At 46.6% G+C, this 22,455-nt stretch overlaps 1 protein-coding gene across 2 annotated transcripts in view; it reads left to right on the top strand.

Moving 5' to 3' along the window:
• LOC120913345 (cytochrome P450 2C8-like) overlaps window positions 1-22,455 on the top strand; it is a 39,435-nt gene that overhangs the window by 10,838 nt on the left and 6,142 nt on the right. For both annotated transcript variants that reach the window (XM_040323218.1, XM_040323217.1), the window contains exons 2-7: window positions 1,003-1,210; window positions 8,316-8,478; window positions 8,567-8,716; window positions 11,756-11,916; window positions 17,023-17,199; window positions 21,048-21,189. In XM_040323218.1, coding sequence (XP_040179152.1) covers window positions 1,031-1,210; window positions 8,316-8,478; window positions 8,567-8,716; window positions 11,756-11,916; window positions 17,023-17,199; window positions 21,048-21,189 — 973 coding nt within the window. In that variant the 5' untranslated portion in view covers window positions 1,003-1,030. The remainder of the gene's footprint in view (window positions 1-1,002; window positions 1,211-8,315; window positions 8,479-8,566; window positions 8,717-11,755; window positions 11,917-17,022; window positions 17,200-21,047; window positions 21,190-22,455) is intronic.

Here is a 22,455-nt window from a genome sequence, read left to right as displayed (position 1 = left end):
TGAGCTCTGTACCGTGCCCTGATGTGCACTGTACCCTGATGTGTTGTGCCCTGGGCCGATCTGGATGAAGTCCAGGGCCACATTTTTGTCCCAGTCCAGCCCTGAATGCAAATAATGACTTTCTAATGGTCTCCATTTACCTAAGCTCAGGGCTTTTTTTCAGGGGGAACTTGGGGGAACTCAGTTCCACCACCTCTGGCTCAGACCCTTTGGTTCCTGCTCACCACAATCACTTGTAAACACAGAAGTCTGGTTTCTGTGTTTACACGTGACAGCTCTGCACTCTGTGTGTAGCCACCTGAACTCTGCACTCTGTATGTAATGCAATCCTGGTATTTAATGCCCCTTTAAGACCCTTCTACTGTTTGTGAAATCTGAACAGGGTCGTGGTTGAGTTCCTGCCTAAGCACATTTGTGGCTTTCCACCTTCCACATGACAATGCCTGCTGATAGGTTTCTCAGGTTCTGGACACTGCATTACAGCATGGGACAAAGGATGTACATATTCTCATCCACCAGGAAATTGAGAAAGGTGAAGATGTTCTAGGCAGTGCTAGAGTCATAAATGTTAGGTGATATTTGGAGACACCTTGTTCAGTCACCTATCTGGTCTAGCTGGTATTTTGTCTCCAAAGGGTTTGCTTTATATGTGCTAAAGATAATTAGGTTGTCATCACCCACACCCTTCTAGAAATGATAATAAATAGTAATAGTAAATTATAATTTCTTATTTCAAAACATTAAGTTACTGACCTAGAACACATGGGCAGCCGGCGAAGACACAAGATCTGGACTTTGCATTAACAGCGGCTCCAAAAGCAATGAAGCCAAAGTACAAGCTTGACAGCAAGGCAGATAGTATTTTCAGAAGGAAATCAACAATAGCCTATAGATTTTTCCCGGATATTAAATTGTATTCCCAAGAGCACTGGTAAGAACCACTGTTTAAAGGTAAATGACCAGTGTTTTATCCTTGTTTAATTTTTTTTTTATGCATTTCAGTGTCGGTGACTCCCTTCTTCAGGGGACAATGGAGTTTGGTGGAGTTGGGACACTCATCTTAGCTGTCTGCATCACCTTTCTCATATTCCTCATGATGTGGATTAATTACAGTAAACGGAAGGACCTACCTCCAGGGCCCACTCCTCTTCCTCTGCTTGGGAACATTCTACAAGTGAATATCAAAGAGCTGCCTCAGTCACTCCTAAAGGTGAGGACAACTTTACTTTTAAAGTGGAAGTGAAGGCAAAAACCTAACCAACTCGAAACCTACTCTCAGCCACATTCTAAGCCTAATCTATATAGCCTTACCTTTTCTGCTACCACTCTGGTCCGGTCCCAGGCCGAGCTGTCAATGGCAGCTTTGTGCTGTCGAAGAGGCAGCTGCCAACAGAAGCCCCATAGTGTGTCTATGGGTGACGTCACTTCCCAGGCATTTCTCAGCCAGTGTTTTGGCGTTCTCCTGCACACAGAGAGCGCTGCTGGAGACCAAACCGGAGCGGCTTCAATATAGGCAAGTATAGCGATTATTTCTTTACAGGGCAAGGTAGAATGTGGCTGGGAGTAGGTTTAGAGTTAGTTAGGTTTTGCATTTAAGCAAAGCAATGTTTTGCTTCTACAAGGTATAGCAAGATCTTTCCCTAAAGAATAACTCCACTTTTGTTGAGAAAAAAAACATCACCACTGGTTGATCAATGTAGATTGCAAGGAATTTAAGAACTTTGTAGCAGAGCCATACCTGTTTTTGCTCTGAAGAAAAAACTATGTTGAACTACATCCTTGAAATACTGATTCCTGAATAGGAATGTCTGTGTTCATTATAATCAGCTGATGCACTTGTAGTGTTCTAATGATGAAAGTTGCAGGTTCAGCATCTCTTTAGAAGTAGTTTACCCATTTGGTTGCAGAGGATGCATAAAATCTGACTTGTTCGGACTTCCGGGAAAAACAATGAGCCAATCAAACAAGCAGGAAATGACATGCCTGGGGTCGTTCTGTTACTTATTGAATTTAACTTAAAGTGGAGTTCCACTAAGTTTCCTAAAAACCTTAAAATAAATTTAAAAAAAATTTTTATTATTTTTTTATACTCATCTGAAGTAGCTCTTCTGCCTCTTCTTCCGACGCGGTGGATTTTCAGGCTCATCCTACGTCATTGTGTCTTCTTGTGAATGAGCCATGCTGCCTTCTGGGAACTGTGTGTATCCCAGGAGGCAGCCGCCCATTCACAAAGTGAGTCGGGAGTAGGAAACAGGCAGTTAATGCCGTCGGGGGACCGACATCATGGGCGACTAGGACAGGTAAGTGTATTAAAAGTCAGCAGCTACACTGTTAGTAGCTGCTGACTTAAAAAAAAAAATTGTGGGTGGAATCCCGCTTTAATAGAAAATTACAGCAGTGCAGACTGAAAAGGAATGGAAATTTTTAATAACATTACCTTACAATGTGACTCAAGTGTGCATGCTGCTAGTTCTGCGACCCCGCTGTCAATGACAGTCACAGGTCTCAGACTATTGATCAGGAATAAATCATGCAATTACCACAACAGACAATCATGGTGATAACATGCTTGTCTGTGTATTGAAGAGCGGATTCTGGAAGAGTCTCAGTGTCTTGGCCCCGTACACACGACCGGATCTATCCGCCAAAACTGGTCCGACGGACCAGTTCCAGCGGACAGATCCGGTCGTGTGTAGGCCCGAGCGAACAATTGTCCGGCTGATCGGACAGTTTCCAGCGGACAAAAATTGCTCAGCCTGCTAACAAATCTGTCCGCTGGAAACCTGTCCGTCGGACGTGTTCGGTGGTCTGTACAGACTCACCGGACACGACCGACCGCCATCCCTCGCATGCGTCGTACTGATTCGACGCATGCGTGGAAGCTTTAAACTTCCAGGGCCGCCCACGTCGCCATGTCATCGTCGCGGCGATGGCGCGGGGATTTTGGTCTGATGGTGTGTACAGCCATCAGACCAAAATCCGGGAGCGGACATGTCCGATGGAAACGGTCCGGCGGACCGTTTTCATCGGATAATCCGTCCGTGTGTACGAGGCCTTGGAGTGGAATTTAGAAAAAAAGCCGGTAGGCTTAAATATAGATTGTCTTTTAAAAAAGCAGCCACAGCACACTTGGCTCACTGACAGTACTTGTCCTGGCCGACAATGCCTGGAGGAGCACAATCCCCGCCCCCTGCTTTTGATTGGAGAAATCATAAATCCTGCCTCTTGTGTCCAATCACAGTTCTGTGATTCGTTACAGCACAAGCTGATTTTTGGGAAGGGGGGGGGGGGGTGTCCCTGAATGGTAGCTTTGAAATGTGGTCACCCTAGCCCAGAGTGGCTAAATCTGTACCTGTGAGTTTCTTTAAACCGTAAAGGGGTTGTAAACCCTTGTGTTATTTAACCTTAATGCATCCTATTTGAATGGATTGATAGTAGCGCAGCCATTGGCTCCCGCTGCTGTCAATCAAATCCAATTATGCAAGCGCCAGGGGTGGAGACGAGTCAAGCATTCATGTCTATGGATGCCAAATGCTGGATTCGGGAGCGCGCCCGCAAGGTAACCCCCCTGGAAGAGAGCTTCTCCTAGGGGGTTATAAGATGCGGGGAGGAGCCACGAGAGCTGCCGAGGGACCCCAGAAGACGGTGATCGGGGCTGCTCTGTGCAAAACGAACTGCACAGTGGAGGTAAGTATGATATGTTTGTTATTTTAAAAAACATAAAACGCAAACCTTTAAAATCCTTTAAAAACCTTTAATACCATAAATAATAACATATTCGTTTTTTTTACTCCAGGAATATGTAATGAATTTGGAAATTCTACAGAAATGCTTAATGCTTTACAATTTAACAAAACCACTTGATTTTAGTCAACTAAAATGCACTGGAGATTTTAGTCGACTAAATACGACTAAAATGATTGCAGATGACTATAATGGCACAAAAACTACAATAGCGTATTAGTCAAAAGACCAGGGCTTTTTTTAGTGGGCACGCGGGGGGGAATGCAGTTCCAGCACCTCCAGCACAGAATGTATGTAATGGCAAGGGGTACTAGAGTGTGCTGGAGGGTCTACTGATGCTGGCTGCTGGGGGATCTATTGTTGTGGGGTGTTGCTGTAGAGGTTTATTGTTTCTGGGGGGTCTATTGTTGCCAGAGGGGGGTTAATTGTTGCTGGGAGAGATCTACTGTTGAGGGAGGGGTCTATTGTTTTTGGCTGCTGGAAAATCTATTGTTGCTCATTGGGGTCTATTGGTGCTGGGTTGAGGGGTATTTTATGTGGCAGCGCTATTGTTGCTGGGGGTCTATTATTAATGGGGGGTGTCTATTGTTGGCTGCAGGGGATCTATGTATTGCTTTTTCTTGTTATCAGTATCAAATTCCATACAAATTACTTGGTTCTGTATTCTCTAAAATGGATGGTACTGAAAGGTGGGTAAGGAGTGGAACCAAGGGAAGATCCTCGGAGGTGGGTAGGGGTAGGTGGCCAGGGGTGATTAAAAAGGAGGGAGTACCTGCACCTACTCTCTGAGAAAAATAACTCTGCATTGTCCCTGTTGATGTCTTCTTGTGAAGGGCAGATGGATAGATGGGATCAGGCAGAGGGGCAGATGGGATCAAGCAGAGGGATGGATGGGATCAGTGGCAAAGGGATAGATGGGATCAGGCAGAGGGATGGTGGGATCAGAGGCAGAGGAATAGATGGGATCAGGCAGAGGGGCAGATGGGATCAGGCAGAGGGATAGATGGGATCAGTGGCAAAGGGATAGATGGGATCAGGCAGAGCGATGGTGGGATCAGAGGCAGAGGGATAGATGGGTTTAGGCAGAGGGATGGATGGGATCAGTGGGAGAAGGATAGATGGGATCAGGCAGAGGGATGGATGGGATCAGGCAGATGGATGGGATGGGATCAGTGGCAAAGGGATAGATGGGATCAGGCAGAGGGTTGGTGGGATCAGAAGCAGATGGATAGATGGGATCAGTGGCAGAGGGATATATGGGATCAGTGGCAGAGGGATAGATGGGATCAGTGGAAGAGGGATGGATGGGATCAGTGGCAGAGGGATGGATGGGATCAGTGGCAGAGGGATGGATGGGATCAGTGGCAGAGGGATGGATGGGATCAGTGGCAAAGGGATACATGGGATCAGGCAGAGGGATGGTGGAATCAAAAGCAGATGGATAGATGCAATCACTGGCAGAGGGGTAGTGGGATCAGTGGCAGAGGGATAGATGGGATCAGGCAGAGGGATGGATGGGATCAGTGGCAACAAGATAGATGGGATCAGGCAGAGGGATGGTGGAATCAGTAGCAGAGGGATGAATGGGATAAGTGGCAGAGGGATGAATGGGATCAGTGGCAAAGGGGATGGATGGGATCAGTGGCAGAGGGATGGATGGGATCAGTGGCAGAGGGATGGATGGGATCAGACAGAGGGGTGATGGTAGTGGAAGGATGGGATCAGTGACAATGACAGTGTCGGTTGATTCCCCCTCCTCTATGCTTCTCAGTGTGTCTTCCCCCTTCCGGTGCCTCCAGTAAATCCTCTCCAGATGTCTGGTCTCCTCACGCTCCTCCCCCTGCACTTTGCTGGCTGTCAGCTCATCAGCTGACATTCTCCCTCAGTGAAGGGGGCTTTATCCACCATGCAGGCTCTGCCTCAGTGTTTCTCCAGGATAGGCAGAGCACCGCATGGAGCGACGGATGACATCACCATACATCGATTTGGCCGACTCACAGCATCGTGCATCATTGTGAACGTCTGAATCGTGATGTACCATAGTTGCCAACATTTGAAAAAAAATTCCAGGGACACTTTGCAGCACAGCTATTAATTAATTACCACACTCACTTCCCCGAAGCTCCACCCACTCCGCATAATCTTCGCCTACTTATCAGATTATAGGGTCTACTCAATAAAGAGAGAATTACAGGCAGGCACACACACCATACATTATATCTGTGCTCCATTAAGCTTTAATGGTTATGATGCTTAAAGTGATAGTTTAACTTATTTATCTTTTACAGAGAAAGATAGCATAGATGGCGTTATTCTGCATTGCGCTGTATAATGTACTATTGCTGGGATTTGTAGTCCTCTATAGCTGGTGGTATTCTCCATTACGCTGTATAATGATTATACTGCGCAATGCAGATTACCACTGACCAGTTATAGAGGAACAACAAATCCCAGCAATACATTATATAAAATGCAATGCAGAATACCAGCAGTTACAGAGGACTACAAATCCCAGCAATAATACATTATATAAAACGCAATGCAGAATACCAGCAGTTACAGAGGACTACAAATCCCAGCAATAATACATTATACAGGTTGCTTAATATATTATTGCAGGGATTTGGTGTTTATTTTTAAACAGGAAACTTTAAAACAGGTCCCCCTTACCTGTTTCTGAACCCTTGTAAGTCACGGCGGCGGCTCTGCGGGGGCGTGTGTCTGGCCTGTGTGGTGAGCGCGGCGTGGTCTGAGCTCGTCCTTCAGATGTCGCCCGCAGCGGCAGCCCACACACACTGCTGCCCCCCAGGACAAACCACCCCCCCTCCATTAGTACAGACCCCCCTCAGGACAAACCACCCCCCTTCATTAGTAGAAACCCCCCCAGACAAACCACCCACCCTGCATTAGTACAGACCCCCCCCCCCTCCATTAGTACAGACCCCCCTCCATTAGTACAGACCCCCCCCCTCCATTAGTACAGACTCCGCCCCCTCCATTAGTACAGACTCCGCCCCCTCCATTAGTATAGACTCATCCCCCCATCCGTACAGACTCTCTCCCCCCCCCCTTCATTAGTATAGACTTCCTTCATTAGCAAAATAATATAAATGTCACCGGCGCAAGAGAGAGTTGATATTCACGATCTGCTGCAGTACTATATGCACCTCCAAAAGGAAGTGAAAAAGTATGTACCAAAAAATGTTACTGCGCTGATTTACTCAAAAAACATTTTTAAACATACTATAAAATATATTAAATTCGATTAAATCCGGTGAAAGTGTTGGAACAATGTGAACAGTGTGCAAATATATCCTTAATAAATATTAGGTTACGTGCAAAATAAGCATAGGAAAAATGTGCAAATATGCCCTATTCTTAAATTATGTACAAAAAATGTGCAAAATAATATGTATATCTATATATATATAAATATGTGTAAAATCACCCTCTTCAAATGCTGGGATGCAACCACCAAAATACAAAAATATGAAAATATAATGGCAAATATTAACATGCAATGTGCAATAAACCCTTATAAAGTTTCCTTTATCAGGGTTTATTGCACATTGCATGTTAATATTTACCATCATATTTTCATATTTTGGTGGTTGCATCCCAGCATTTGAAGAGGGTGATTTTACACATATTTATGATATATATATTATTTTGCACATTTGTTGTACATAATTTAGGAATAGGGCAACACTTTCACCGGACTTAATCGAATTTATTATATTTTTCAGTATGTTTAAAAATATTTTTTGAGTAAATCGGTGCACTACCGCAGTAAACATTTTTGGTGCATTCCTTCATTAGGAGACAATGACATCCCCCCTCTCCCCTCGTACAGAGCGAGTGCGACAACCCCACCTGGGCGGCAGCTGGAGACAAGAGCCTGAGAGGAATGTGTGGAGCCGCGCCGCCCGGGTGGAGAAGAATATTGTGACACGGCGTCGTGTCGGTGACTGGCTGGCGGTGAGAGCGGCTCTCACAGTGACAGGCTTAGAAAGACTCATACGCCGACAAGGAGAGGAGGAGGAGGGAGGGCAGCAGTGAGCACTCTGGCGCTTGAGCGCCCTCACTTCTGTGGCGCCTGGGTGAACTGCACCCTGCGCAAACCCTCGGATCTGCTCTGAGTTTCCGCCCTCTTCCCCTGGTCGGCGCTGGCGCCGTAAGGCAAGTGTCGGCCCTGCTGAGACCCAGAAGCCGCACCTGCCTTCCCCACTAGCCGGGACAAGTCCCGGCAGGCTAAATTAGCCGGGACTAGGTCCTATTTGACGGGACTGTCCCTTTAAAAACGGGACAGTTGGCAAGTATGGATGTACTGATGCTGCGATTATAGTCAACACCCCTACTGTATAATAATGCTGCTTAATTTAGTGTGTGCATTTAGAGTTTTGAGCTCTAGTCATGAGAGGGTTAAACTTTTCTTTTTTAAATAAATGTTTTTGTGCTATTCATATAGAACCATTGTCTTCATATTTCCTATTTCTAATTGAAACTTTTGTACAGAGCCATCTTGCACAATTATATAAAGTACAACTTTTCTTCTGCTGATTTTGTTGTAGCTTGCGAAGATCCATGGAGATGTATTCACTGTCTATCTAGGGAGCAGGAGAGTGGTTGTCCTGCATGGATATGATGCTGTGAAGGAGGCTCTAGTAGACAATGCAGATGTCTTCAGTGATAGAGGAAAAGTACCTGCGGCTGAATTTGCTTTTAAGGGCTATGGTAGATATCAATCCGATGTTACATGGTGATGACATACAGTGTATACATAGTTTAGGAATTCTTAAATGATGTGTGATTCCATTACCAGGAATATTCTTGAGTAACGGGGAACGATGGAAACAGCTACGGCGCTTCTCTCTCACCACTCTGAGGAATTTCGGGATGGGGAAGAGAAGTATTGAAGAGCGGATTCTGGAAGAGTCTCAGTGTCTTGGAGTGGAATTTAGAAAAAAAGCAGGTAGGCTTTAATATAGATTGTCTTTTAGAAACCAGCACACGTAGAGAAGCCTGCCAACATACTGCAGAGAAGGATCCATGCACTCTGTGTGAAAGCAGTGGTATCTCTGCAGAGGTCTTGCATGCCCATTGCTGAATCAGAGCTAAAATTCTCCAATCAGAAAAGCTTCTGCTCTCTGATTGGAGAACTCTACATGTGAACCAGCAGGCCTCTGCAGAGAGACCACTGTTTCCACACAGAGAGAAAGGGTCCTTCTCTACACTACTGATTGCTTATGTGGTATTGCGTATGGAGTGAGGGGATCCTTGCACCATAGGATCCTTAGGCCCTGTACACACGGGCAAGAATCGCGTCAGGAAAAACCCGTCGTTTTCCCTGACAAGATTCTTGGCAAGAAACTCTTGCCGCCGGAGTGTACAGACTTTTGTTTCAAAAGAACCACGGTTCTCTTGAAAGGAAAGAATGCGGTGACGTCATCGCGTACGACGAGCATGCGCTCGTCACATTCGATGCCATCGCCACCATCTTGCTTCACCATACCTATGCCGTGGAAGCTACCGCGCATGAGTCAAAGTCATTTCGAGCATGCGTGGGTTTCCACGGCGACAGGTAAGTATACAAACTCTCGGATTTCTCGTCGGGAAACAGGCCGACAAGAATCTCGACGAGAAAAAAGAGAGCAGGTTCTCTTTTTTTCTCGTCAAGATTCTGGCCAGATTTCCTGAAAGAGAAACCTGAAAGCCTCGTACAAACAAATGGGAATCTCGGCAAGAAGCAATTTTTGCAGAGAAAAACGGTCATGTGTACGAGGCTGTAGATGTCTGCACCTTTAGATTGGCAGGAATTGGGACATTGAGTGCTGTTGTGTTTTGTTTTTATCTGGGAATGCTGGCTGTAGCGTTTAACATTTTATTTTGCAGACTTTATCAGTCTTTTATCCTTTGGGTGTTATTTGAGTATCATCTACAGGAGGATTTAGAAGCACATAAAGGATTTGCCTTTAGCTTGTGTAGCACCCTCTAGTGTGCTAGATTAGGATGTACAATAGAATCCCCCTGAGGAAGACACGTGACTGATCCCTGCGTCTAACTCGCATAAGGGAGGGGACAGGACGGTGCAGAAGGCAGCAGGTTTGAACGCTGCAAACGGACAAGCTATCTCATCGTTTTTTTTTATTTTTATCTGCTATAGTGGTGCGCAGCGCGCTTCAGCACCTGGAAGATGTGAGTACCCAAATTGATTTTTTTTTTTATTAAAATCAGTTTTTAAACAATAAAACACTATTTAGACCTTATTTTTATATATGGACAGAGGAACTTACTGCTGGACATCTCAGGATCCCAAAGAGCTTAATTCACATAGAACCCAGGGGTGGTTCACAGGCGTTTTTTGACCAAACGCCCTGAGGTGAGCAGATTCACACAGTGGGGAACACAAGTTTGTTGTCACCTTGTCAACTCTGGAGCACCATCACAGGATTTTGCTTTGCAAGCACAATGGACATTTTATATTATATTATTTAATATGTTTAATATTATGCATGTTTTGCACTAAGTTGTTCATGCACTTTATTTATATGTGTCTTATCACATTGGTTACTTCAATATAGTGCGGCACTTACATTTGATAATGTTTTGATTTGTCAGCACAATGGACATTTTATATTCTATATGTTATTATGTCTAATATTATGCATGTTTTACACTCATACTCATGCATTTTATATGTCATAGGACAAACCTAGTGCTCATAGGCACAGCATAAGCCCTCAGGATTTTTAGGACAGACGAGGTGAGTATTTAAAAATTATTGTTTATTGAAAACATTTAGTGGGATGGGCTACATGCGCGCCGGTGGCGGGATGACGTGGGACGCAGCCCCGCCATCTCATCAGGGAACTTTGAGGCAGATGGTTGCTGCCAATATGGCGCAATGCTCTGCCTCATCGGTCACAGCTGAGCAGGGTTACTTTCAAGCGCCTTCCCAGCTGCTCTAATTAGCCATAAAGGCTATTTAAACTTCCTGTCAGCACCAGCAATCACACGTGTGATTACGCCCCTACATGGTAGGTTGATTTGATCCTTTCATTGTAGCACTCAGTTTTTTTGAACTTTTTTGAACTTACTACTATATATTTACTATCACTACTCTATCTTTTTTGCAAGGCTTTCTCCCTGGTGTGGAGTGTGGTGCTCGCCCCCTCACTTGGACTACAGGAGAGTCAGGACGCTCTCTAACACACAGCTCCTTTCTCTATCTGCAACGTAGAGAGCGTCCTGACTCTCCTGTAGTCCAAGGGAGGGGGCGAGCACGACACTCCACACCAGGGAGAAAGCCTTGCATTACTGTGTGGAGTTACAGACAGAAGAACAGGAAGTGAGGATTTCTCAGAAGAAATAAGGACATTTAAAAGCAAAATGGAAGGATGAGGTAAGTGAAGGAGGACTGCACTAAGGTAAAGGAAGCTATTTAGAATTTTTTTTTTTTTACCTTTAAAACCTCTTTAAGAAGATTTTAATTCATCAGTTTGGTTTGCTCACAAGCTTATTTACTTCAACAGTTTACTAGGGAATGTTTCTTTTATCGTGCTTAATGTGTAATGCCATGTACACACGATCGGAAATTCCGACAAGAAAACCGTGGATTTTTTTCCGACTGAATTTTGTCTCAAACTTGTGTTGCATACACACGGTCGCACAAAATTCCGATCGTCAAGAATGGGGTTGACGTACAACGAGCCGAGAAAAATTAAGTTTAGTGATTTCGAGCATGTGTCGACTTGATTCCGAGCATGCATGGTTTTTGGTGCGTCGGAATTGCATACAGACAATTGAAATTTCCTCCAAGAACTCACATTTTTCTTGGCAGAAATTCCGACAGAAAAATTCTGATGGAGCATACACATGGTCGGAATTTCTGACCAAAAGCTCACATCGGACTTTTCTCGTCTGGATTTCTGATCGTGTGTACGCGGCATTAGGCTACAAAACACTGAGGGTTTAATACGACTTTAACAACACCAATTCAATCTTTTTCCAGGTTTACCTATTGACCCCACATACCTCTTGACTCTGGCGGTATCCAACGTGATATGCTCCATCGTATTTGGTGAACGTTTTGATTATAAAGACAAGAATTTTCTTGGCCTTCTTGCTATGCTGAAAGAATCTTTTAGAATAGTAAATTCACTAGTTGGACAGGTAAACACACCTGTGTGTCTCTATATTGTAAAGCTGGACTGAGAGTAAGCAATGAATGTGAAATGTCTATAGATGGCTTCTAAGCCTTGCAAGGCTATTTCTATCATCAGTAGAGGTGGCAGTTAGTTCTGGAATGAGAAGATTCTGAATTTGAAACCCCATTTTTGCACCTTTGCAATACATTTTTTTCCTATATCAGCTTTTCTGCCTTACAGCTGTTTGATCCAGTCAGACTCTCAGGCCGCGTACACACGGTCGTTCCAAACCGATGAGAATGGTCCGACGGGCCATTTCCATTGGTTCACCGCTGAAGTGGCCTGATGGTCTGATGTGCGTACACACCATCGTTCCAAAAACCGATCGGGTCAGAACATGGTGACGTCAAACACACGACGTGCTGAATAAAATGAAGTTCAATGCTTCCAAGCATGCGTCGACTTGATTCTGAGCATGCGCAGGTTTTGAACCGATGCTTTCTGTACTAACCATCGGTTTGGACCGATCGGGCAGCGGGCCATCGGTTCGATTTTAAAGCATGTTTTAAAATTTTGGACCAAAGCACAACAGACCGATGGGCTATACACACGGTCGGTTTGGACCGATGAAACTGAACTTCGCTCCATTCTCATCGGTTTTGTCCAAACGTGTGTACGCGGCCTCATGGTTAGGGTTGCCACCTTTTCTTCAGCAATCTTTGTTTATCGTATGAACTATACATATATTAGTCAAATAAAGTTGATCGCAAGAGTCCCCCTTTACATCAGAGGCCACAGAGTTCCCCTTTTTTATCTGAACTTGCAGAGTTCCCTTACACTGTAAGAGGGGACTCTGCAGACTCTGATGTAAGGGAGAACTCTGGGGACTCTAACATAAGAGATGCTCTGGGAACACTCATCTAAGGGGGAACACTGAGAACTCTGATGTAAGGGGGGTACACTGTGGCCTCTGGTGTAAAGGGGAACTCTGATGTAAGGGATAGAAAGAAGGAACCGCCGCTCCAGATGATGTACCTCAGTGGTGAATAAAATAGCCCAAAATCCAGTGGGTGCAGGCAATGCACAGAGCATAAATGGGAGAAAAGAAATTTTGGACAGTCGCACTCCAATAAAAGGTAAAAAGGTGGTGCCTTTTATTCTGGTAAAAAAAACTACAAAAGCAAGAAAAAAACAGCAAACAGTGGGGTAATAGAGCTAACTAGTTTCACATTGATAACCAATGCTTAGTCATAGCTCTGATGTAAGGGATGCTCTGAGAACCCTGATTTACCTTTTTGTGTACTCACTCCAGGGGTCAAGCCCACTCCCCCACCAAAAAACAAAAAAAAATGATACGCTCATATGCATATATTTATTTCACAGAAAATATAGTGCAACATTTATTGTAAAGTGCCAGTTTACAAAAACAAAATAAGTTAACTTGTCAAACTAACAGAATAATCACCACAGTGGTCTTAAATTGTGCTAAATATTAGCTTAAAGGGGGTGTTGTTAAAGAGAGTCTGAGATGACTTATATAGTGCAGAATGTGGTAATGTTAAATAGGGAATGCAGAGTGTATGGTGGTGAGTAGTATGTACAGGAGAGGAGTGCGGAGTGTATGGCGGGGGTAATATGTAAAGGAGAGAAGTGCGGAGTGTATGGCGGGGGGGAGTAATTTGTACAGGAGAGAAGTACGGAGTGTACGGCGGGGGGTAGTTAGTGGAGAGCGGAGGAAGAGGAGTGCAATACCACCTCTTGATAGTCTGTCAGACACTGCTATACCATCTTGGTGGTGGGGCACTTTCCAAAGGATGTAAGGGGGCACTCTGGAGGAAGTAAATGGGCACTCTTGAGGCACTAAGGGGGTACCCTGGAGGTTTTAAGGGGGCACTCTGGCGTTACTAACTTAGTCAGAGCCCCCTTACATCCTCCGGGGTGACTCCTAAGTGCCTAATTACATCCTCTGGAGTGCGCCTTACATTCTCCTCCAGCGTGCCCCCTTAGTACTACTGTATTAAGGGCACTCTGGAGAAAGTAAAGGGGCACTCTGGAGAAAGTAAGTAGAGGAAGTAAAGAAGCACTCTGGAGGCACACAGATGGTGCCCCCTGCAGAGAGTCCTGAGGAGTGATGGCCATTAATCCATGCCAGGTGAATGTTAGGAAAAGCAAAGCCCACCACCCACCTCATGGCTGCCCTATTCCACTACTGCTTGCTCTCTCCCTGCCACAGCCCTGTAGAGGCTGCAGAGTGGTCAGAGGGGCCGCAGAGTAGTCAGAGGAACAGTGGGATGCACAGGGAGACAGTGGGATGGACAGAGGGACAGGGGGACCGTGGGATGGACCGTGGGATAGGCAGGGGGACCATGGAATAGACAGGGAGACCGTAGGATGGACAGGGGACCGTGGGACGGCTAGAGGGACAGTGGGCTGGCTAGAGGGATGGACAGGGGGACCATGGGATTGACAGGGGGACCGTGGAATGGACAGGGGGACAGTGGGATGGATAGAGGGATGAACAGGGGGACTGTGGGATGGACAGAGATACAGTGAGATGGACAGAGGGATGGACAGGGGGACCATGGGATGGCTTGGGTGACCGTAGGATGGCTAGAGGGGCAGTGGTGCTCAGTGATGGACTGTACACATACCTCTCTCCTGCTGTCCCGTTCTGTAAACTGTGGGTTGCTTGCACACTTTCTCCCTCTACTCTGACTGGCTTCTCCTTCTGCCGGGCTTCTGCAAGAAACGCTGCATTGACAAGGATGAGGGGGTCAGGGTGGCCGCTGCTTTGCTCTGCATGCAGAGCAGAGAGGAACTGAGGGAGCCGGAATTAGGGGGCGCAGCTGAGGTGGACCGAGCATCGGCATTTGGCAAGCGTCATTGGTTGCTAGGATTCTGGTCCTAGCGGCCAATGATTTCAAAGCAAATAATGCGGGAAGGAGGGGGGGCGGCAGGCGCAATGTCTCCTGGGAACAATGACAAAAGCTCCCAGGAGACATTGCGGCATCGAGGAATCGCGGTTCGAGTCCTGCAAAGGGAACGGCGTTCCTGCTGTGAAAAAAGTGCAGGGACGCCATTCCCACGCGTTCACGCAGGACTCGAGCCCTGACTCACTCAGAGGCAGGAGAGAGAAGGTGGGAGACTTTAGTCACAGACAGGAATGGATTGTGAGCTCACTCACCCCTTGGCAGTCAGCACCTATTATCCAGATGTAGCTAAGACTGCTGGAGTGTGGGCAGACACAGAGGGGTAGGGGCAGGAGGAAGAGGAGCAGATGAAGCCATTTCTCCTCTCCTGTCTGTGTGGGGGAGGGCTAATTGTTAGTGCTGGCTTTAGACAGTGTGAAAGAGTGTATCAGACACTCTTGGCTTACACAACTGCAGCCAGCAACCCTGCTGGGAAGCCATAGTCTGGTCTGAATAACGTGTGCGGGTTTTAGGCAGTCTGAAACCCAAACGCATGATTCCAAACCCAAACTGTCCGGGTGAAACACAGACAGGTGGCAACCCTACTCATGGTGTGTGGAATGTTCTTATATTTATACATAGTGTGATGTTATCATTCCCCTTGCTTCAATACACAGCAAGTTGCTGACCCGGAACAAGCATGCTTTAGATGTGATCACCTTTAGACTTTGAGCACCATTCAAAGCTAGAGAATAACAGGAGAAAAACGGAATTGGCCCCCCTTACTCCTCAATTTTTGGGGGGGTGCAAACAAACTGAGAAAAAACATCAATTGCTGCCACTGTGCCCATCAAATGCAGCCAGTTTCCCCAACAAATGCAGCCAGTTTTCCCCCCGCCCGGCACCTACCTTTCTAGGGTCAGCGCCGTCCTCCTCCATGCTCCCTCTGCTCCCTCCAAGTCCTCGATGTCTTTTCCCATCCTCGATATCATCTCTGCTATGATTGGACGCCTGATGGGTAACCAGACCCGGTGCACCTGATTGACTGAGAGGTGGGTCAGTGTTACGGAAACAATTCCCTAACACAGCATTGTTTAAACAGGGAACCATTTGGAAGCCGATTAGAGCCCACAGGCACTTCCAAAACACACCCACTGCTGTAATTCAGATGACCATCACTCAACAGGGGGCCGGACACATGAACAGTGGGCGGCAGCGGTGACAATAGATATATTCATGCAATGCATGAATATATCTATTGTTGAGTGACGGGTGCAGGAGAGAGGCGGCGGTGCTCCTGAGCCCACTATGGACGCACCGCCACTGATTTAGAGAGTTCACTGCTTTAGGATGTTGCGTGGAGGCACTGGCTAATTGTGCAGCTCAGAAGTGTCTGGTAATGTTAGATACCATCTAGGCTTAGAAGTCATAGAAAGTATATAATGTTTCCACCCTTTACTTTATATATGGCCCTCCATGTTCAACATGGACATTTTACACAATGATGAAAATGAACAAACCCAAAATAACTGTATGTAACTTTAAGGCCCCATACACACGATAGAATTTATCCGCGAATATGGTCCAGCGGACCGTTTCCGCGGATAAATCCTCTCGAGGATTTCGGAGGATTTTCATGCGATGGAGTGTACACACCATCGCATTGAAATCCGCGCCGAAATCCTCTGGCGATGACGTGTCGCGCCGTCGCCACGATTATGACGCGGCGACGTGCGCGACGCTGTCATATAAGGAATTCCACGCATGCGTCGAATCATTACGACGCATGCGGGGGATCCCTTCGGACGGATGGATCCGGTGAGTCTGTACAGACCAGCGGATCCATCCGTTGGGATGGATTCCAGCAGATGGATATGTTCTGCATGTCAGCAAATATTCGATCTGCTGGAATCCATCCCAGGGGAGATATATCCGCGGAAACAGATCCGCTGGCGTGTACACACCATAGGATCTATCCCCTGAAACCCATTTGCTGGGATTTATCTGCGGATGGATTCTATGGTGTGTACGGGGCCTAATGGAAATCTTTACTATTAGGTTATAGCTGAGCTAAAATACAGTGGTTCTGAGCTGCCTAAAAGGATATCAAGCACATTTATACAAGCCAACCCATGAAAATATTGCTAACTGAATGGATAATAATTTATTGTGATTTTGTGTTGTATATTAAGACAGCTTATAATTGGTTATTTTTATTTCAGCTACTTAATGCTTTCCCAAAACTTTTCCACCATTTGCCTGGACCTCTTCAAAAAGCATGGAAGAATCTCTCCACTGTGAAAGCATTTGTAAAGGAGAAGGTCAAGGAGCATCAAGAAACCCTGGACCAAAACTGTCCCAGGGATTATATTGACTGTTTCCTAATACAGATGGAAGAGGTAAGATGTGCTTGGCAACAAATCATATACCTGTAGCGCCTGGCTACTTTCATAGCAGGTGCTGCTGTAAATTTAGAGGGTGGTCAGAGGGTTAGTTGCCTCTGACCATTTTTATTTGGCTAAATTCAGGGCCTCTGATCCAGCTTTGGCTGTACTGTGTGTGTACATTGTCGTTGTCTGGGGAGTTGGTCCCACCCCAGACCAACAGGTGGCAGCAGTAGAGTCAGGGTAGTGTGCATATTTCTCCTCGGCAGCCAATCGGGAGGGTTGATAGCCTCGCTGTGAATGCCGGGGAGGGGTATTTAGGGGCAGACCCCATTGGTTTGGGGTCGTTTTCGCTGCCATCCACCTGTCCTGGGCAGTCGTCCCACCACCCCCGTGTGTGGCCCTCCTGGCCTGGGTGTGTGTTGAAGTGTTCCTGGCTCCGGGACCACGTTGGTCCGGAGCAAATAATCTACCTTGTGGACTCAGTGTGTAGACTGGGTCTGCAATTCAGAGTGGTCCTGTGCTGTCCTTCCTGAGGAAGGAAGCCAATCGATGAAGAACCTGTCTGGGGAAATACCGAGCACGAGGCTGGTATCTCAAGAGAGTGAATGATGGTCGCCTATCAGTCCCAAAATTACTAAAGCTGTTCAAGGGAGAGCCGAGAGCTTAATCCAGTGTTGAGAAGGATTTTGGACCGAGAATATCTCCATCTTTGGAAAGGTCTGTGGCGGAGACTTTGCTAAAGTTTCGGGTGACACCCTGGCTGCTAGGCTGGTGGGAGAGGCCTATCCAGGTGCACTAAACCTACTCTGGCTGGAGTGGCGATGCAAGTTGTCGTTGGAAGCAGGACTGTTTCCAGAATCCAGTTGTATGCTTGAATCCATTACCTACCACTTATTCTATCTACTCATCTACTACTACTTTTACCATTTTTACCCCGTTTGGTAACAAAGCACAGAAAAAGATACAGTGTGGACATTGACTTTCTTACAGCTCTCATCCAGTACCCTAGACGGTGGAGAAATAGAGGTAACATGCCACCCATGCCACCTTGGCTGGCCTGAGGCCTAGCAACTAAGAGTAGGCCCAGGAGTTTCTGGGGCCTACTGATCCAGGGATGGTCCTTCACTACATTATCTATGGAAGGAAGCTGAACCAGTGGGATTCAATTGATGGACTTACCCTGGCGAATTTACCTCACTGTGCTGCTGGTCCAGCTGAAAGATGCTTGGCACCGTAGGTCGTGTAACTTCTGTTGGAACTATATTGAGTGTGCAGTCGGTTACATGATCTTGTGGCAGTAAATCGTGGGACGGCCTGACGACACTCATCAAGTCTGTGGCAGAGACTTTGTCGAGCTTCGCATCAGCTGCTAGGCCGGTGAGAGTAGGCCTATTTGGTGGTTGCTAAAATCCAGTGTGGAGCTGAGTTAATCTTCTGGATCTAAGTGGTACAAGTGATCCGCAAAGTGAAAGTGAATGAGTCTTTCCCTGTCCTTCTACCCCTCTGTTTGAGAACTTTGTTAATAAAACCCTTGAAAGAGACTTTGTGTTGGTGCATAAATTTTTGTGGACAACTCTTCAAGACCAACCCCTGAAGCGAGTGTATGGAACAGTAAGGTAACGACAGGCCCAAATCTAAACCAGCAGCTCCTTCGGGGGTAGTGCTATATATATATATATATATATATATATATATATATATATATATATATATATATATATATATATATATATATACACCATACCTGTAGGATCTACCTGGAAGCTGGAAATCATGATAATAGGTACTGCTACTACACTCATTGCCGCTAGCTTATGGGTCCCGTGCTCAGTGTCTGCCCTGCTACTTAGTGAACAGAGGTTTCCTGCTTGCCATGAGTGCCATTCGGAGAACACTTTGCATGTTCTCAATAAAGCAAGCAGCCTCCCTTGTTCACAATGTAGCAGAGCAGTTGCTTTGCACAGAACCTGCTGATTTCTATAGTGATTTCTAGTTTGCACGGGGATCCCACGGGTATGGCAAATACATACATACAGTGCCTGCCGCCGAGAATGTGTTTTTAGCACGACGGCATCGCGCTGATTCTCGGCGACAGGGTGCCGACATCTCGCACTCGCGCTGGAATAGTACAAGCACATTCCAGCAAGCGCGTCATAGAAGCGACGGGAGATCCGACTTGGATTCCCGCCAATTCTACACGTTCGCGGCGTTTGTTATAAATCCTGAGGGGGAAGTCCCCGCCGGATTTTAAATAAAAATCCGGCATGGGTTCCCCCCTCAGGAGCATACCGGGCCCTTAGGTCTGATATGGGTTGTAAGGAGACCCCCCTACGCCGAAAAAATGGCGTAGGGGGTCCCCCTACAATCCATACCAGACCCGTATCCAAAGCACGCTACCCGGCCGGCCAGGAAAGGAGTGGGGACGAGCGAGCGCCCCCCCCCCCTCCTGAGCCGTACCAGGCTGCATGCCCTCAACATGGGGGGGTTGGGGGCAGGGGGGCGCACTTGCGGGGCCCCCCCACCCCAGAGCACCCTGTCCCCATGTTGATGAGGACAGGGCCCCTTCCCGACAACCCTGGCCGTTGGTTGTCGGGGTATGCGGGCGGGAGGCTTATGGGAATCTGGGAGCCCCCTTTAATAAGGGGGCCCCCAGATACCGGCCCCCCACCCTAAGTGAATGGATATGGGGTACATCGTACCCCTACCCATTCACCTGGAGGAAAAATTTTAAAGTTAATAAACACGACACAAGGGTTTTTAAAATAATTTATTAGTCTGCTCCGGAGGCACCCCCTGTCTTCTTTAGCTCTTTTTACCAGGGGGGGGGGGCTTCTTCTTTGAAGTCTTCAGGTGGGGGCCGCTCTTCTTCGCCGCCGTCTGGTTCTCTTCCACCGCCCGGGGGGTGGCTTTTATAAAAGCGCCCACCCCCTGGCGGGTTTCCTCCGAAGTCTTCGGCGGGGGGTGGTGTGCTTCTCAGGGGGGCTTCTTCTTCCGCTATCCGGGGGGTCTTCTCCGCTATCCGGGGGGTCTTCTCCACTCTCCGGGGGTCTTCTACTATGTTCGCCGCTCTCCGCTGTTGACTCGGCACACCCCGGTTCTTCCTCCCGCTGTCCGGTGCCTTCTCCTTCAGGGCTCAACGTCTTCTTCTTCTGTGCTGTGACGTCTTCTTCTGTGCTGTGACGTCTTCTTCTTCTTCTCTTCTCCCGATGTTGACACGTCGCCTCTTCTCGCTGCAATGACAGGTGCGCGGCTTGCATCTGACTTATATAGGCCTCACATAAATCCCAATTAAATACATTTACATTTTTGGTTGTAACATTACAAAATGTGGAAAATTTCAAGGGGTATGAACAGGGCTGCTGTTAGAAATCACGGGGGCCCGTACAGCCTACCTGACAGGGTCCCCCAGGGATAAAAACAATATTTTCACAAACAAATACACTAAAATCATTATTTGCGGACACAAACATAAGAGAGAACCTGTGTGAATTAGCCCTTTTTTAATTTATTTTTTTCGAGACAGGTAAGCCAGCAATGCTGTGTGTGTGTAGGGGGGGGGGCAGCACAGTGACAGGGGGCACACAGGGGGGATCAAAAGCAGGCAGAACAGGGAGGGGGATCGGTCCGGGGGAAGTAATTCTGTAATTGCCCCTCCATCCGACCACAATGATTTTCTCTGGTGTCTGGACCCCCTTGTTTGCCTGGGCCCCATACAGGAGGACTGGTGGCCCCCCCTATCATCAGCCCTGGGTATAAATACTTTTTCAGGGCATTGTACCTTGGCCAAAGCTGGTCTTTTGTAAAAATACCTGGAATTCTTCTTCAAGGTCTTCAGTATGTGATTTCTGCTCTGTCTTCAGGAGAAGGATAATCCCAACACAGAGTTTCACTTTGAAAACTTGTTCGTCACAGTGATGAATTTATTTTTTGCTGGCACCGAAACCACAAGTACAACAATAAGACTTGGTCTGAGGACTTTTCTCAAGCATCCAGACATTCTAGGTATGAGAGGCCCATCAGATTTTAATTATCTTCCTATGACTGATCTTGCTGAAAATGCCTGAACTCTTGCCTTTTTTTCCAACTTTGTAGCAAGTTCTCTTCTGTGCTGAAAATGATTCCTCTCAATTCCTTACAAACTGGAATATCCACAATAAAAGCCTTCGAAGCTGCAGCATATTCTTCACTTCTTGTCTGAACAACTTGAATCCTCAACAAATCTTACTGATCTGTACTGTTTTTGCTACACCTCTCATTAGCTTTCACTGCCATTAATCATTTTGTTCTAGAATTTTAGTCTGGGTTCACACTGTCATATGAAGCGGCTCATAGTAGGGGTCCGGTGCGTCCCTGTTCACCATTTCAGGAACGATTTTGGACCGAATTTTTGTATGAATTTGGACCTGAAACTAACCAGCAGACGCACAGGACTCCTGTGCAATTCACTCTGGAGCCGCTCCGGAGATGTGTGAACTGGCTCCATTGAGAGCCGGGAACACTCTCCTGACATGCGAATTGGATAGCGGGGAAACCCGCATCCAATTTCGTGTGAACCCAGCCTTAGACATGCATACTTAAGCAACTGCTAATGCTGCCCACACACCACTGCGCGCTGAGTGATCGCAGAGTTCTCAGATCAGGGTAAAGGGCCAATCACAGCAGCCCCTTACCTCATGATCAGCTGTCAGCCAATGACAGCTGATCACAGGATGTAAACACAAGCCGATTATCGGCTTTTCTTTCCTCGTGCTGATAGTGTGAGGAGAGAAGAAGAAAGCGGATAACCTGGTAAAGGGACATTGGTCCCAACAGTGCTGCTAATCAGTGCCCACTAGTGCCTTCATTATCAATGTCACCCATCAGTGCTGCCTATCAGTGCCACCTATTAGTGCTGTCTCATCAGTGCCTCCTCATAAGTGCCCTCTAATGCTGTGTTACAAGTGCCACCTATTGGTACCACCTATCAGTGCTGCCTTATCAGTGCCCACCAATGGTACCACATCAGTTCCACCTATCAGTGCTCCTCATCAGTGCAGTCTCATCAGCTCCCATCAGTGAAGGAGAAAATGTACCTGTTTTCAAAATTTTATGACAAACTATGAAAATTTATTTTCTTTTCAAAAAATTTTTTTTTTTTTTTTTTGGAAAAAAACAACAACCCAGTAATAATTAAATACCACCAAAAGAAAGCTCTATTTGTGTGAAAAGAATGATGAAAATGTCATATGGGTACAGTGTTGCATGACCGCGCAATTGTCATTCAAAATG

This window comes from Rana temporaria, chromosome 9, assembly GCF_905171775.1.
Source record: "Rana temporaria chromosome 9, aRanTem1.1, whole genome shotgun sequence".
Classification (NCBI taxonomy): domain Eukaryota; kingdom Metazoa; phylum Chordata; class Amphibia; order Anura; family Ranidae; genus Rana; species Rana temporaria.
Note: the sequence above shows the minus strand (reverse complement) of the source record. Positions and strands in the feature narration are given on the sequence as shown.